The following is a 16,280-nucleotide window of genomic DNA, read 5'->3' as shown; positions in this document are numbered from 1 at the left end:
GTTTTCAAAAAACTAAAATCTACAACAAAATCAAAAACCAAAACTCAAAAACTAAAATCTAAAAACCAAAAACCAAAATTCAAAAACCAAAAACTAAAATCTAAAAACTGGAAAAACAATCATCACCATAGTGAATTAAAAACTAAATCGTGGTCGGTGTGTTGGCGTTCATTGAAAAAGTGACCAATACATCCAGCACCCACGCAGATATAATAATCAGTTTTAAAACAAAATTAACTTGCAAATGTTTTCCTTCAATAACAGAGACACATGTTATGAAGAATAAAATAGATTAACTCATTGGATGATCCGAAGCAGTGGCAGAGGTAGAGAGGTGGTAAGGGGGGCAGCTGCCCCACATGAATTATTGGAAAAAATTTAGTTTCATTGATTTTTTGAAAATTTTACAATAAGTGTTAAAATCCCTTCTAATGCCTCTCATGATTTTAAGCTCAAACATTATATTTCCCCTGGTGAATCTTCCGGCTGGCTCCGCCACTGATCCGAAGGCCCTTTCTCAAAAAGAAAAGAAAAAATTGATTGGATGATCTGTATACAACACCAACAATAAGGAAAGTAAGTTTTTGAAGTTAAGATTAACAAATTAAAGGTATAAAAAGATTTAAAGAACAATATTCGATATCTATATTATAGTTTGTTCCATGCAGGAACATCTATCCATGTCACAACAGATTTTGTAACCAAATGAGGCTAATAGATTACTAATATGCTGTAAACAAAATATGATATCAAAAACAAGAGGATACGAAAAATAGTTGTGGCTAACAAAGAAAGCTGATAAGTATAAAAAATGACAGAAAGAAGAGTTCATTTAATTCCAAATGATGATGTAAACTAAGCTAAATAAAGAATGAAGTCCAGATTTTTTAATTAATCTTATATGTAATTACCATTAATACTTTCCAATTAAAAAAAATAGGCTATTACACTTTCAAATTATCATGCATATGTTTAAACTTAGATTTTCATGCATATATTTAAATTTAAAGTGTCATGCATATATTTAAACTCAAACTTATTTTATAATAACCTCAAAATCAACTATGCAGAGCTATTTGATTGTAGATCTCTATTTCATTGATACACATTTTATTTTTTAAATAATATTGAAGATGTTCTGAATTATAAACCATAACAAAACCATATTTAGACTTCAAAAAAAGAAAAACAAATATTTAAATTTTAATTTAATAAAAATTTATATTAAATATTTACTCTAACTATTTCAACTATTTTCGAAATAACATCCCGCCCGTAGGGCGGGCCGACCCTATTATATATTATTATAAAGAAGAGTTTCTTTCTCTCCTGTTGCGCCACGTCAGATTCCACATAGGTAATTCAATTTATGTGTTTGCGACACGTGTCGCCTGACTTTTATTTTTTCGGATTGTGATTTCTATTGGGTTCAGAGGGGAAAAGTTTTGGCCCGTTAAAAGCTGGCCCTTTGGTCCTTCTATCTTCTTCACGATTTGTCGTGTCCGTCTCTTAGGGTTATGTCGTATCCTCGAAGCTTTAATAAGTTCCAGTAACAATGGTATTTCTGAATGTCGAGTGAGACGAGTCATTGTGAAGAAGCTCTGTGTCAAGCTTCGATTCGTCGTTTCGTCTTTGGTTCTTATTCTCCGAGACGTTACGAGATTTCTTGATTCATCGCCTTTAAGAAACTTCTTAACTCCCTCAAGCACGATGTCTCATCAAATGCTCTCTTAGAGGCGGTGTATCTCCACCTACAAAATGGTCAGCCTTCGTACCCTGAACATCATCGTCACACTTCCTAACAGTAGAAACTTCTTTATGGCAAGGAGACTCCAACTTCGTTGACTCATACAACTTCCAATTCAAAGGTTTTTCATTTCACAATCTTTTTCTCTTACCTATGACTATAAAAAAGTGTTCTTCTTTATGGATTCGTGAACCGTATGTATAAGAATATGAGTTATAGTTTAGTGCAAGATATTCTCTTGAGATGTTGATTTTGTGTTTGCGATCATGTTTCGAGAGAGATTGTTGGACCCAAGAGAAGCAAGCAGGATCAAGCTGGAAGAAATAAAAACTTAATGGAGACGTGTATATGAGATATCACGGTGTTGAAGGTGATTCTTAGATGCATCAACGTGGTTAGCTCCTACACGATTGTAAGCCAGTTGTTTATCACCAATATATGTTTATGCTGTGTTGGTTGTTGCAAAAGATCTGTTTCTCTAACCCATAATTATCATTTCTGATTTTGAACTGGCAGGGGAGATTAATCCAAGTTCATATTGATACAGTATGTTGTTATACGCTGGTAAGATTTGATTCCCTTTTTCTATTGCAATGTCTCTTTCAGAATATCAATATATGTGTGTATATTTCTACTTCAGTGACCCATATTTTGATTAGTTGACATACCATCGCTGCCTTACTGACTCTAAAAGCTTTGTGCTGACAGGTAAAGGACATCTGAAGTACTTCTACAATCCTATGTATACACATAAAAAGTTGGTTAGTATCAGTTTGAGTGGTACTCCTTCAGGTACGTTTATTCTCTGACACCAATCTTTTACCTTTTGCATGATCTTTCAGTGGCTCTTCCCTGAGATCCATGCAACAGACCGACTGCTGCAGAGGCTCTGTACATCCCGTTCTTTCAGGTAAACCAAAGAGTATTTGCTTTGACCCTATGGCTGTTACCGTTCCTGTCTTGATCTTGCTGATGGATATTCATAGTTCTAATTTATTCATTTCGAAGTCTCTAATGCGCTCCATTCAGTGGATTTATACAGATTCAACCCCAAGTGTGGCCCGAGATATTCCCCCTGAAACGAGGATACTAATGGGATATGGTGTTGTAGTCGGATTTTCGGAATACTTTAAGTTGAGTAGCGGTATGAACTAGAGCAGAGTGATTTGTGACCACTACATCTTTCTTATACATCTGGAAGGAGTGAGGCCAGAATGAAAATGAAAAGACATGCGAGTGCATATCAAAGCATCATCTTTCAGAAACAAAAGTTACCCCTCACGAATCCCATCATGCGTCTCATGCCTCCACTTGAACAAATATTTTTTGTACTTTGTCTTTTCCTAAAGAGCGATGGAAAACTCGAGAGGGAGAGAGAGAGAGAGAGAGAGAAAATATATATATAACATATTGAAATGTATAATCCAAGCTATCATAAATAATATATATAAAAACTGAAATGTATAATCCGGCTTCAGCTCACGACGGCGCGACACATGTCCTTTCACACAATCCGCAGCGTTTCATTAACGTAATTATTCAATAGATGTGAGCTTTGTTTTGTGTTTGAGCTTTATGTTTTGCCGAAGGAACCAGCCTAATACAGAGTGCAAACGTAAGCGTCTCAGACTTAATGGTAGGGTTCTTCCAATTTTTGTTCTCCACCGTTCCAGAGCGTATATTGCTTGGCAAACAAGTTATTAATCAAACATATATTCTCTATATTATATTATCTTTTTTTATGCCTCATAATAAATTTATAGTAAATTTAAAATTAAAATAATGTATTACTCGGTATAGCAAATGAAAACAATATATGAGGTAATAGAATAAGTAAAATAGCCACTAATTATACACTGAAACCGAATAATAAATTTTTATTAAAAATACAAATACATTCAATATATACAAAATGTAAAATCATCGATGTCCTGAGCACTAAACCTAACCACAACAATAGAAACTTGGATATACTTACTATATATATAAAAATTGAGCAAACATTTAACAATGTATACCATTTCAATCATGCGTATCATACTCATACACACTTATAATCTCTAACAGTAATAATAAAAATAAACAATTCAAGTTAGACAAATGTAAAGATGATATAAAATATGTTCTCATTATAAAACATAACAAATAGACAGAAGATAATAAATAAACTAATATAATGTCAAAAATATATATTTGAAAACAAATAAAAATACAAAAACAAATGACAAAAATAAGCAAACATCAAACGTTAAGTAAAAATGGATATAATGTCCTTCATCATTTAAATTTTCCTACTAAACAATAAACATTATTATACACATTTCCTGCAAATGCAAACCTAAAACACGAACCACCAAATCATACAAGTAAAGTATATCCCACCCGTAGGGCTGACCGACCCTAGTATATAATATAATGAGGCAGTCGTCTCATTCCTGAGCCGCCACGTCAGCAGGTAAGTGGGACCCACTTTTAAAAAATGTGAAAAAATGTCAAGCATGTGGCTCGAACCCGGGTTATTGAGTTATAAATACCAACATTTATACCACTAAACTAAAGGATACTTTGTACATTGATGGCCGAAACTAATATATATTTATGAAGGTCAGAAACCTTTGCTTCTTCGGTTTTATCTATGAGACCCACACATAATCTTTTTTATCTAATGATTTAATAAATAATTTATAACTCACGTTTTGAAATGGGCTTCGTTAAAAAAAGGCCCAATAGACTTCTTTGGTCTGTAATCGTTCTCTTCAATGGAAGTTTAGGACTTTCAATTTTTAATCATCGGTTCATGACTCATCTAAGAAACATAGATTGGCTCTTTGAGTTCCATGAATCAGTTTATCTTTTTTAGTCTCTACATCTCCCCATCTTTAATAAATTCATCATTGGTTCTTTTGTTTTGCCTGATAAATCATGATTGTGTGGTTTTAATTTTCTTTTGTCATCCTTAGCTTGCACCCTTGGATCTAACCAAGAAGAAGAAGAAGACATTTTTCGTTCAGGATGCCATCGACGACTCAGCTGAGTTACACGGGAGACATACTATCTGTTGCCTGATTGTTCAAGAAAAGTTTATGTGTTGTGAAATATATTTGTTTCTTTTCATCAGTTGCTTTGTTTAATCTTTTTTCCCGCAAATAATGATGGCTTTGACAGTTCATTTACGGGAGCCAAGAAGTAAAAGAAGAAGAAGCCAGTGAGTGTTTGACATTTTCTGTCTTCCTGAGTTTTTTTTTCCATTCACTAAACTTGGATTTTGAAGATTATGTGCCTCACATTCTTTTTATTTTGATGGTTGTTAGGTTGAATGAAGATCATTGAATAAAGAAAATGTCGATGCTCCAGAAGATTTGGAGGGTACTTTATATTTCTCTCTGATAATTCTAGCGACATAAATTTGAACGTTACAGAGAATATATTGCAGAGCATCCTAATGACGAGGAAGAGGTGGAGGGAATTGATCTGTACCATCAATGTTACCCGTGGGAGGGAAGTGACATGGATTACTTATACGACGAGGTAAGCATATCATTAGATGGTTTGCGGTCCATCTTTGAGAGCCGTCGATTGTAAGTGTCTATCGTTTTGAAGTTGCACGGCACTAAGATGTAAAGAATTACTAATCACGATTACCTTACTAGCAGAGTTCTTTTGCATAGCTATTGTCAATGGAATTAACACTTGAAATTGATGGTGCAATATTTCATGTTCCAAATACTAACGCAAGCTCCAATGTTGATTCTCAGCTTTAACATGCCAAAATCACAATGCAGTGGGTGTTGTAAGGTAATTCAGTAGGCACAAATGTTCAGTTGAAAAAAATTCTAAACTGTATTTATGCATCAAACTTATCATCCGTAACATAATAATATGTTTTTTCTGTGCTAGGAACCGTTTGTAAATAAATGTCTCGGATGTATATGACTGCTGAGTTTGTTGCTTTTGACAGTGAAATCACTAAGCTTGCAATGTGTCAGGACATCAAAAGCATCTCAGCTAATGGTTAGCTTTACAATTTCGTTGGTTTTTTTTCCTATTATGTTGGATGGATTAATTTAGCTAACAAATATCGCAACATGAACAAGTACTTCTGTCACGCTATTGGACAGTTATACGCCATTTCAAGAGAATTGATTTCTTATATTTCTCATAATCAGTAAGATTTTAACTGTTTTATCTACTTTGCATTCATACATCATTCTCCATCTAACTTCTCGGTGCTACTATATAATGATCAAGTCATTTTTTGCCCAAATAGGCAAGTGGGTATGTTACGTTGGGTGCTTGGTTTATTGGGCTTGGCTATACAAAGTCTGTTATGACTCTAAAACTTTTACCTCATTCATTGATTCTGGTTCTTGGGAGAATTGCAGATTGTGAATGAAAGGCACAAGCATGAAACATATGTGTAGCTACGTTCGACTCGACATGTAGCGGTATCTGCAGATCCGCTGATCCCATTGTGGATGTTAACATGCAATGTGTTGACCTGGAAATCATTATTTGGAAGCTACATTTCAAGGCATTTCCTCAACATATAAATAGACCATTGACAAAGTTTGATATTTATAACACTCAGTGATCATGGAGTCTGCAGAAAACAGTCTTTTTGCATGTTCTATATGGAACCAAGAGATATATCCTTTGTATGATGATTGTATTATGATAGCTACTAACATAGGAGATGACTAGAGAAAGAGAAATGAGTATGAATCTCTTATATGGGTAGCTTTTGTAAACACATTTGGGTTTATTAACAGTTGTGACAAGCAATTATATTTATAGTAAAGGAAACCCGTCGCAGCGTCGATAACAAATGCGTCTGTTTTTTGGTTGTTTGGGATTGAAATAGCTTATGGATTTTCTAAATCAATATAATTGATTTGACTAAGCTATATTGGATGACAAAAAGAAGGATTGCAAGTTTAATAACTTCTACTTTAGACTTTAATTTCAACTAAATTGTAATCAGTTTTTATCCATATCATCTTAGTTATAAACGTAAAGATTTATTAGAATAAATAAACAGTTTCAACAATATTTAATATGTGATTTAATAAACAAAAGAACACGTATGATTTTTAGGATTTAAAGAGATTGGAGATAATAGTTAATGAATATGAAAAGAATATGAAGCAGAATGATTCGAGCAAATTAGGGGCAACACAGAGCTAAGGGAGTTAAAAATATCAATCAATAAAGAATGAAAGAAGACTGAGCAGGGTTAAGTTATTACACAAGCCAAAACTAAGACAAATCAAACGACAGAACGTGAAAACAAATGTAAACAAGACAAGAGAAGAGAGTGAAGATAAAATGCATTAAAAAACTGAACGCTAGATTAGTAAGCAAGAGGCAAAAAAAGATTAAAATGCAAAAACTCTGCGCCTTGGCGCGGGTAACGATCCCTAGTATATATAATGTACTCGTCTCTTTCCATCTTTTTATTGGAATTAATTTTTTCATTTGACTAATTCTGAAATTTTGACTAATTTGTGGTATGTATATACTCCTTCTATTTTTAAAAGGTATATGTTTATGTGTGTTTTACATATATTAAAATCATAATAAATATTAACAAAAATGTATTGTTTTTATATTTACAAATTGTCTATAATTATAAACTAATAGTATTTCAAAAAGTGTGATTAATTTTTTGAAGTTTATAATTCACCTTTATTATATAATAAAAATTTGTATAAAATCTCAACATTTTTTGAAACAAAAATTATTTTAAAATATTTATCTTTTAGGAACAAAAAAGTATTGTTATGTCTTAAAAAGTTAAACTTTAAAGTTCAACTTAGTAGTCCTAAGGACGAAAGAGGCTTAAGATTTAAAGATCTAGCAGATTTTAATACAGCTATGCTTGAGAAGCAATTTTGGAGATTGATAGAGAAATCGAACACATTATTCTCTTGTGTTTTCAAAGGACGGTATTTCAGGAATGCATCACGTATGGAACCAATTAGATCGTACTCGTCATCCTATGGCTGGCGTAGTATTGTCTCTGCTAGATCTTTCGTTAGCAAATGACTAATCAAAAGAGTGGGATCATGATCATCTATCTCAGTATGAAATGATCACTGGCTTCCATCCACTCGCCCGAGATCAGCAAATAAAAATCAAACACAATCTTTACATGGGCCTTACATGTGGATTCTCTCATCAATGTGACACTGATAACATGGAAGTTACAGGTCATTTGGACTCTGGTAGATCCTCCATATGTGAAAATAATTGAAAGTATACCATTAAGTCGAATTCAGACAGCAGATCATGATGGTTGGCATTTTACTAATAATAGGAGATACATGGTTAAATCTGAATATCAAGTAGAATGAGTGTACCCTGATAGAGAAAGAATGCTACCAGAGTATGGCCTTTCGGTCTCTCCACTGAAGGCTTTCTGCTGGAAAGTACAATACTCACCTAAGATGAAACACTTTTTATTGCAACTAGTATCAGGATGTATAGCAGTTAAGAAACACTTAAGAGCAAGAGGACTACAAGGGGATACAATTTGTGCATGATGTGGAGCACCTGAGGAATTCATGAATCATGTTTTTTATGAATACCCACCGGCGGTTCAGGTTTGGGCGCTCTCACAGATTCCTTCGAATCTAGACATCTTTCCCATTCAATCACTTTTTTCAAACATGGATCATTTATTTTGGAGGGTCTCTTCGAAATTGGAAGATCATCAATTTGCATGGATCTTATGGTACAAATGGAAAGGACGAAACAACAAGGTATTCAGCAATTTAGAAATTGAACTTAGAGATACTCTCAAATTAGCAGAAACGGAGTCATTACTTTGGACTGAGGCACAAAATTCACTTACATGGGGAATCGATCAAACTAGATTATCAGTACCAGCAATAGTACCGTATATCCTAAGTAGATGGTGTTTTACGGATGGATTATGGAAAAATCAGGAAATCTATTCGGGACAAGGGTGGTATAGCACACTGGAGGGTTTTGATGGTTTAATGGGAGCAAAAAATATAAGAGTGAGTTAGTCGCCACTACACTCGAGATAGAGGTTCTCATTTGGGAAATGAATGCATGAGGAATCTAAGACAGTTTATTGTTACATTTGCAAAAGATTGTTCTTAGTTAGTGAAGATGGTTTTGAAACGAGAAGAATACAGCTTTTGCAAGTTATTTGGAAGACATAAAGATCTTGATGAGAATTTTCAACAGCTCAGAGCTCATTCACATACTACGGACGCAGAATTCAAGGGCGGACAGTCTCGCACGCAGTGCAAGAAAGCAACCGTCGTTTGTTGTAAATAGATGCAAGAAAGCAATTGTCGTTTGTTGTCAATATGAATGCATAGTTACCAGTTTGGTTTACAGATTCTATATGAGTCTGTTTATGTTGCTACAAAAAAAAGGTTCCAACTTTAAAATTTGAACGATCCGTATGTATTGTAACGAATACCATATGTTGAGTGAGGCCACAAGCTATAGTCTGTCGTTGTAGCTGATCAAGTGTCACTTGTGGTCTTTGTCACATGTACGAAGATTTTCAGAAGAGAGAGAGAAAAATGTGGCTAGGGAGAGTGTACTGTGTTACTAGGAAAAGTCCAAGCGGACCAATTAGCATTTATTCTATACATGGTCAATAATATATAATTTTTTTTTACACGTTCTGTTTTTTTTGGTGTATATGTTCAATTTTATACCAAATCTCTTTGTGACAGAAATTATAAAGATAACTTGTTGCCTCTACTTGTGGTGGATGTGTGGATTTAGTGGCTTGTTGGTCGGTTACTCGCAAAGCTGTGTGGGAATAGCGTCAATCATTTGGAGTAGCGCTTTGGGAAAGCTGCATTCTACAGAGCACGGTCTTATGAGTTATCAAAGGCATCCTTTCCATTTGGCAGTGCTAACTCCTCGGCCAAGCTGTTCCTTCGGTTAGCTGCTCGTGTTATTCTCTTGTTTGCATTGTCAATGCTTGTGTTCTCGTAGTTGCTTCTTCTTCTTTCTTTCTAGTTGTTTAGGTTTTTGGTCTTATCTGTTTTTTTCTTTTCTATCGACAATATAAAAGACCATGTTCCAATCCGCACTGTTTTGATCAGCCAATTCAGAGTTTATTGTTAAATAATTTGCTAGTCTGATTTTATTGCCAAAGACGTATAATTAACGAAAACTTTGTCATTCTTGAAACACTTATGGTTGGTTCTCCTTTCTTTTTTGGAAGAAAAAGGTATGTGTCGTGTATAGTTCGTTTCAATGAATTCAAGCCCATCATATTTACTATGGTTTAAGTGAATCTACAAAGTCGATTTTAGAAACAATAAAAGTTAATGTTAGTAAATGAAGGTCTTATATTATTATTTTCTTTTACAACAAAAGCTAAACTAAGAAAATGGACTTGTTAGTTAACAAAGCCAAACCGGAAGTGAGAATCGATATAAAGCATAACTAAAAGAGAACTCTTTGCATCACGTGCAAGTTTGTACGCTATTATGTTTTGTGTTCTTGGAATATGTCTGATTTTGAAGTTAGAGAAGAAAGTTTTACTGCGTCAAAATTCTTCCATATGTGTAGAAAAAGCTGACCATTCTTCAAGTGTCGACGCCATCTTCACCAATTGAGAATAATCCATCGCAAAAAAACTACATCAGATATTCTGGAGGGTATTCATGCATTCAATTGTCCAATCAAAGCTTTACATGTTGAATGTAAAGGTGATGGGCTTTGTCGGAGATTCATCGCCCCCATCATCACGTCATCGTTCGACAGAACCATCCTTGACCGGTAAAATATATTGCTCCATACATGCTCGAGCGACATAATAGACTATGGTATGCCCCATAGATTGCCAATCAAGAACCGGCTGGATGTCCCCATAATGTTCATTCACCGATAACTGCGCCTCAGCCCAAAGCACCCCTTCTACTTTAGTTATGCGTAGAATTTCCTGTGGATTCCAATTCTTATTCTTATAAATCTTTTCGTTTCTGTTCTTCCGTATATAGCACACGATCCACGAAAAATAGCTGAAATTATCGTCTTTCGGAACCCTCCAAAACGATAGTCTAAGCTAGTGAAAACCAAAGAGGACGAAAATTTCCTGGGTGGGAAGGAACCCTATATAAAGCCTAAGTTTGTAATGGTGATGGACATTCGAAGATGACAAGATTTGTGGTTTCCTCCTCTGTCCCACATACACTACACCGTAGATCACAATTAATCGCTCTCACATTTTTCATATAAATTAAAAATGATTAAAATGTATTTATGTTCTTATAAGTTACACATGCTTAATCAATAATATTTGAGATAAGTAAAATTATTTGTAAGACCAATGTAGTTGTAATTAATATTAAGCTGAAAATAAGTATAAATTGCATTGAATTTTAAAATTACAAAAGAAAATGTTAAAATGACATTTTTCTGAAATAAAAGGAGTAATACATAAAGTGTTAGAAAAAATCATTTATCGTCATTTGGTTTTAGGTAAGAACTCATAACAAAACTAAATTTAATATGGTATAAAGGGCTAGATACAATTCATTTATTTTCAATCTAAACTATTAAAATAGAAGTATAAATTTGAATTAACCCTGAGTTTTTCTAAATAATTACGCCTCAATGCCACTGTTTTTAATACTCGGTTACCAGCGAAATTATAGTTCCATAATTAACCAAATTTAAACGTGATTCAAAACCAGTTATATCTCGGTTTAGTATTGCCTACACAATCCAATTATATCTATCCAAAATTCAATTAAATACTTTTATATACCAGTTGGTTTTGAAACACGTACACAATTGGTTTAGGTTATTTTTCGGCTAGTGCTGTCAACAGAATAAAATCCAACCTTTCCAAAATTCAATTGACTACTTTTTTTTGTATACCAAATTTGTAAAACTTTCCACACAAAAAAAAATCGATCCATTAGTATCTAATCAATTCTACTCATTTGTTTTTATTATATGCAAAATATATTGAAAATGCTAAAATTGGTTACATAATATAAAAAAATATTTTCTGTCCACCAAATCTAAACTAATAAATTCGTAGCGCAATTAAATCATGTAACATTTAAAAAACCTTTTCTATTTTTAAGCAGTCATTATACTAAAAAGATTGCAATCTTACTTACAATAACTTCATATTCTATTATCAAAAAAATGCAAATCACGTCTAATTTAGAGAAAGGTAACAAGTATACTATTACCTCAAGATTCAAATCCGATTAAGGTATCCCACATTAGTCCTTTCAAATCATGTTTGACTTACCCAAATAACGAATATACTGTTTTATACAATATACAAGTTATATTGTATGTTGTATAAAGAAAAATATCTTCTCTATTAAAAGAGAAGTATCATTTTTATCTACTAGGAAAAAGTCATAGTAGTACCATCTAATTAAACTTTTTAAGCCTTTCATTTACTAACCATTTGGTAACATAACATATTAAAAAACATTTATATTTATCTTATTCATATTAGAAGCGATTTTATAGTGTTTTTGTCACATTCACGTGGATGATTCACTTATTAAAAAACATTTACATTCTAACTCACTAACCACAGGTTTGGTCTCATAACATATTAAAAAACATTTATATTTATCTTATTCACCAATTGCTATATATATCCTTAGTGGAATCTCTTTTATCTTTATATTATTAACTACACATGTAATTTGGAGTTTGATAACCATTTCAACAAGATATATTACAAAACATAAGAAAGTTTATATTGACATACGGTATTTTTTCATACCATCAAAGAGATAGAGTACAAAACATAAGAAAATTCATATTGACATACGAAAAGATACTTGCAAAACAAGCAAAATAGCAAATTAGCAAACTGGACGAAATAGATAAATAAACATGTAAAAATCATAACTATTTTTACATGCGTGCATAGATAATGTTATTCCACAACTCTCCTTTTTTTTACTCTTTATTAATAGCAAACTGAACAAATTGGTTAATCCTTTTGAAGTAGTAACAATGCTTGCATACTTCAGCCATATTATCTAGATCACACTGTCTCTCTGGCTTAAGGTTGACCATATTTTCATAATACCGGTTCTTCATAATTGCAGGGATTGAACTTAGTGAGTTCTTGACACTTTCCCAACAATGATCGGAGGTTGATAGTTTTTCTTTCCATTGGATTTTATCCAAATAATTTTTACCTTTTGGATAGTGACCTAAGGCAAGCATTAACAAACCGTAAAGATACATACCATTTGTATTGTTGAGAGTGGCTGAATGGCGTATATGAAAGAGGCCTTTGAGTTTTTCTTTGTGGACGAAGTATTGAAGTAAACCCTCAATATAGTGTTCCTCAGGGTTGTCATTCTCCAAGCACAGTTCCTTGAACCTAGCGTGCTTAGTGAGCATTTCGAAAGGTTCCGCAACAAAATATCGCAGGCTGATGTTTCTGAAATAGCTGGTGGGATCTGAGTTTAAGTAGTCTTCGTAGTCGGAGGAAACAGAAATGTCAATGTAATTGTTGACTGATTTATCTGATCCCATCTTCACTTTAGTGTCTTTGTTGGATGCAATTTTTTTTTAGGCGCTTTTTACTCAGGCTGATGTTTCTAACAATGCTGGAGGGCGATACTTATGAAGATGGTTGTTTGTAAATGATGTGATAGTACGTGATGATGGAGTACACATGCAAGGCAAAAAAGGCTGTGTTCACCGGTGTTGTCATTTCAAGGCAAAAGTTATTCGTTCATTTTTGCATGCTTCTTGATATCACCAAGAGATAATTCATTGTTTGTCTTATGCATATGAATATTTTGTGCCTCAAAAAATCAAAATGAATCTAATTATTTGAAGGTTGATTTATATATTTAAGAGTAAAAGGTTGATTTATATAATTATTGTATATACAAGTTCAAAAACTTTATAGATTGTTTGATCGTATATATAAGTTCAAAAAATTTATAGAAAAAAAATTATTTTATTTGTGAAAATATTTTGTATATATTTAAATTTGTAAAATACCGTATTTTACAGAATATACTAAAGCATAATTAATTGTTATGAGATCCTAACATTTAAGATTATTATATTCAAAAAAAAATTTTATATTATATAAGGTAAAACACGGTTAGTTAATCATCCTAAGATCTCTTCTCCCTAACTATCATAAAATCACGTAATACATTTTGAAATGATTAAATCTGATATTTGTTACACAAATCACGTCATACAATCTCATTATCTAACTCACAAAGATATTTATCAATTAGTTACCTAATATCTAGGTACCCAAAAAATCTAATAACCACTATATATATACTGAACGTGATTCTACTGTTTTTCACAACTAAACCACAACGAAATGTCTTCAAACAAGAGCGTAACCTTGGTCAAGAATGTCAAACCATTCAAAACTGGTTGGTGTATTCAGGTTAAGTTGCTTCATTCCTGGAAACAACATACCAGTTATGGTGGCCGTTCTCTAGAACTGATCTTAGCAGATGAAACAGTGACAAAAAGTTTCTATTTGTAATGTACTATATCGTTTTATTTAATATATAAGATTAACGACATCTATTTTTTTCTTATTTTTAGGGTTCTAAGATTCATTGCTCATGCAAGAATGATCACATGTTTCGTGTTGAACGTGATTTGCCTTTGGGAGTATGGCGTTTGATTACAAACTTTTCGCTCTCAAATGCAACTGGTCAATACCGACCAACCAACCATGCTTACAAGATATCTATTATAGGCGACAGTAAGATTAAGGATTCAGATTTCCATTGCGATGATATGTTCTTCTCGTTTGCAAGTTTTGAAGATATTGGTAATGGGAGTATTAAATCACACTTTTTGATCGCTTAAGTTTATCTTACAATCTATATTTTACATTTATTTTATTTGTGATCGGGTAAGTTTATCATAAAGTTGAACGTATTTGCAATGATGATTTAAGTATAAGGTACCAACATTGTTTTCCTTTGTGAATAATTGCAGAAGTAATCGGTCAAGTTGAGAGCCTTAAAGACGTTCAAACTGTTCAAGTTAAGCAAAAAGACAGGAAAATTTTTGAATTTCGTCTATGTGACACCAAGTAATTTGTTTTTTTTGTACCCTGCAGCTTATCTTTAATTTATGTTATATTTATGTTATTTTTTAACACCTTAACTGTATTAGGGGGGGGGGAAACGGCCAATTCATACATCAACAGAGGACCGCGGTCCCGATCAGTACATACACTTCATACCTGTGCTAAAACATACATCAACTCAAGATTTTTTTTAAATTTCATACATCAACCAAAACCTTTAGGTTAATTCATACATTGACCGTTTTGCCGTTAGTCAAACTATAACGATGTCTTACGTGGACTTAACGGGTGATTATGTGGATTTATAGGTTTATTACGTGGATTATTATACACAGATTGACCAAAACGACGTCGCATTGGGCTTTAATTAAACGACACCGTTTTGTTTATTCTGAAACAAAAAGACCATCTCCTCGTCTCTGTCGGGAAAGAAAAGAAAAAAAAAAACAGAGCGTGAGAGAGAGAGATAGAGAGATACGAGATTGAGAAGAAGAAGCGCTAATGTCTAGCTCATCTAACCCTAATTCCTCGTATGGTACAGGTAAATAGAATCAATTTTGTCTCCAATCAAGGTTTGGGTGTTTATTTAGGCTATTTAATTGAGTGATAACTGAACAGCGATGAGCCAGAGTTTCAGTCGTCGTAGGGTTGAAAGGGAAAGAGGGTTTCCGGCTTTTTGTAGGAAGTGTGGAGAAGCTGCTGTGATTTTTACATCTAAAACCTTGAAAAACCCAGGAAGACTTTTCCATGGTTGTCCTAATGGCAGTGAAGAGGTAAAAAAATTGACTTTGTTTAACTATTTGTGTCTGTTCTAAGATAAATCGATTTGACTGTGTAGGATAAGAATCATTTATTTAAATGGACGGATGAATCTGCGGTTGAAGAAATTCACGATATTAAGAGTTTGTTTGATGAAAAAATTGGTCATTTGGAACTTCAGTCTCAGAGATGTGAAGATGTAATAACAAGTTATGACAAAAAGATTGAAGATTGGGGTGATGCTTTAGGTGGATTGGGGAAAGAGATGAAAGAGATGAAAGAATTGGTTCAAGGATATGAGAGAGATGTGAAGAGCTTGAAGAAGATAGTAGTTTGTGGGGTTGGAATGATGTTAGTGTACTACTATTTTGCTATGTAGTAATGTGGTAGATTGAAATGAATGTTTTTCCAGTTTCAGAGATGATATGTTTGTCGGATTGTTGGTTTTTTAAAGGTTTAACGGCTTGTATTAAAATTTGGATTATGTTATGAATTTCACTTTTGTCATGAATTTGGTTTATGCTATGTTTTTAGCTTTGTTATGACATAAGAAGTGGTCAAAAACATTAGAATCACAAATGTTTTGAAACTCAAGATTTTCATAACATAATAAGTTTTACAAAAGAGATATAGAAGTCTTAGAGAAGAGAGATATTATAAGTCACAACCCGAGAAACATCTAAACAACAAAAACCAACATAG

The 16,280-nt window shown here is 33.2% G+C and overlaps 1 protein-coding gene and 1 long non-coding RNA gene across 3 annotated transcripts; both read left to right on the top strand.

Annotated features, from left to right (window-relative positions):
• The first annotated feature begins 12 nt into the window (after positions 1 to 12).
• Positions 13 to 4,093, top strand: LOC106394704. 2 transcript variants are annotated; one of them, XR_007322263.1, is made up of 6 exons: positions 13 to 1,868; positions 2,028 to 2,159; positions 2,264 to 2,311; positions 2,456 to 2,508; positions 2,590 to 2,657; positions 2,777 to 4,093. It is a non-coding gene; the product is annotated as an uncharacterized LOC106394704 (long non-coding RNA). The 2 variants fall into 2 exon arrangements; XR_001278964.3 differs by having other exon boundaries at positions 2,024 to 2,159.
• Positions 4,094 to 15,320: 11,227 nt separating this feature from the next.
• On the top strand, positions 15,321 to 15,957 carry LOC106393732 (uncharacterized protein At4g04775-like). The gene is made up of 3 exons (XM_013834404.2): positions 15,321 to 15,360; positions 15,438 to 15,592; positions 15,658 to 15,957. Exons 1-3 carry the CDS (start codon positions 15,321 to 15,323, stop codon positions 15,955 to 15,957), a joined length of 495 nt encoding a protein of 164 aa, XP_013689858.2.
• The last annotated feature ends 323 nt before the right edge of the window (positions 15,958 to 16,280 follow it).

This window comes from Brassica napus, chromosome C4, assembly GCF_020379485.1.
Source record: "Brassica napus cultivar Da-Ae chromosome C4, Da-Ae, whole genome shotgun sequence".
Taxonomy (NCBI): domain Eukaryota; kingdom Viridiplantae; phylum Streptophyta; class Magnoliopsida; order Brassicales; family Brassicaceae; genus Brassica; species Brassica napus.
This window is presented reverse-complemented; position numbering and strand designations above follow the sequence as displayed.

Excerpts from the sequence above, each read along its gene's own strand:
- LOC106393732 (XM_013834404.2), top strand. The coding sequence starts at position 15,321 with ATGTCTAGCTCATCTAACCCTAATTCCTCGTATGGTACAG. Across the intron at positions 15,361-15,437 it reads TAATTCCTCGTATGGTACAG|CGATGAGCCAGAGTTTCAGT; the intron begins GTAAATAGAATC and ends ATAACTGAACAG. Across the intron at positions 15,593-15,657 it reads GTCCTAATGGCAGTGAAGAG|GATAAGAATCATTTATTTAA; the intron begins GTAAAAAAATTG and ends TTGACTGTGTAG.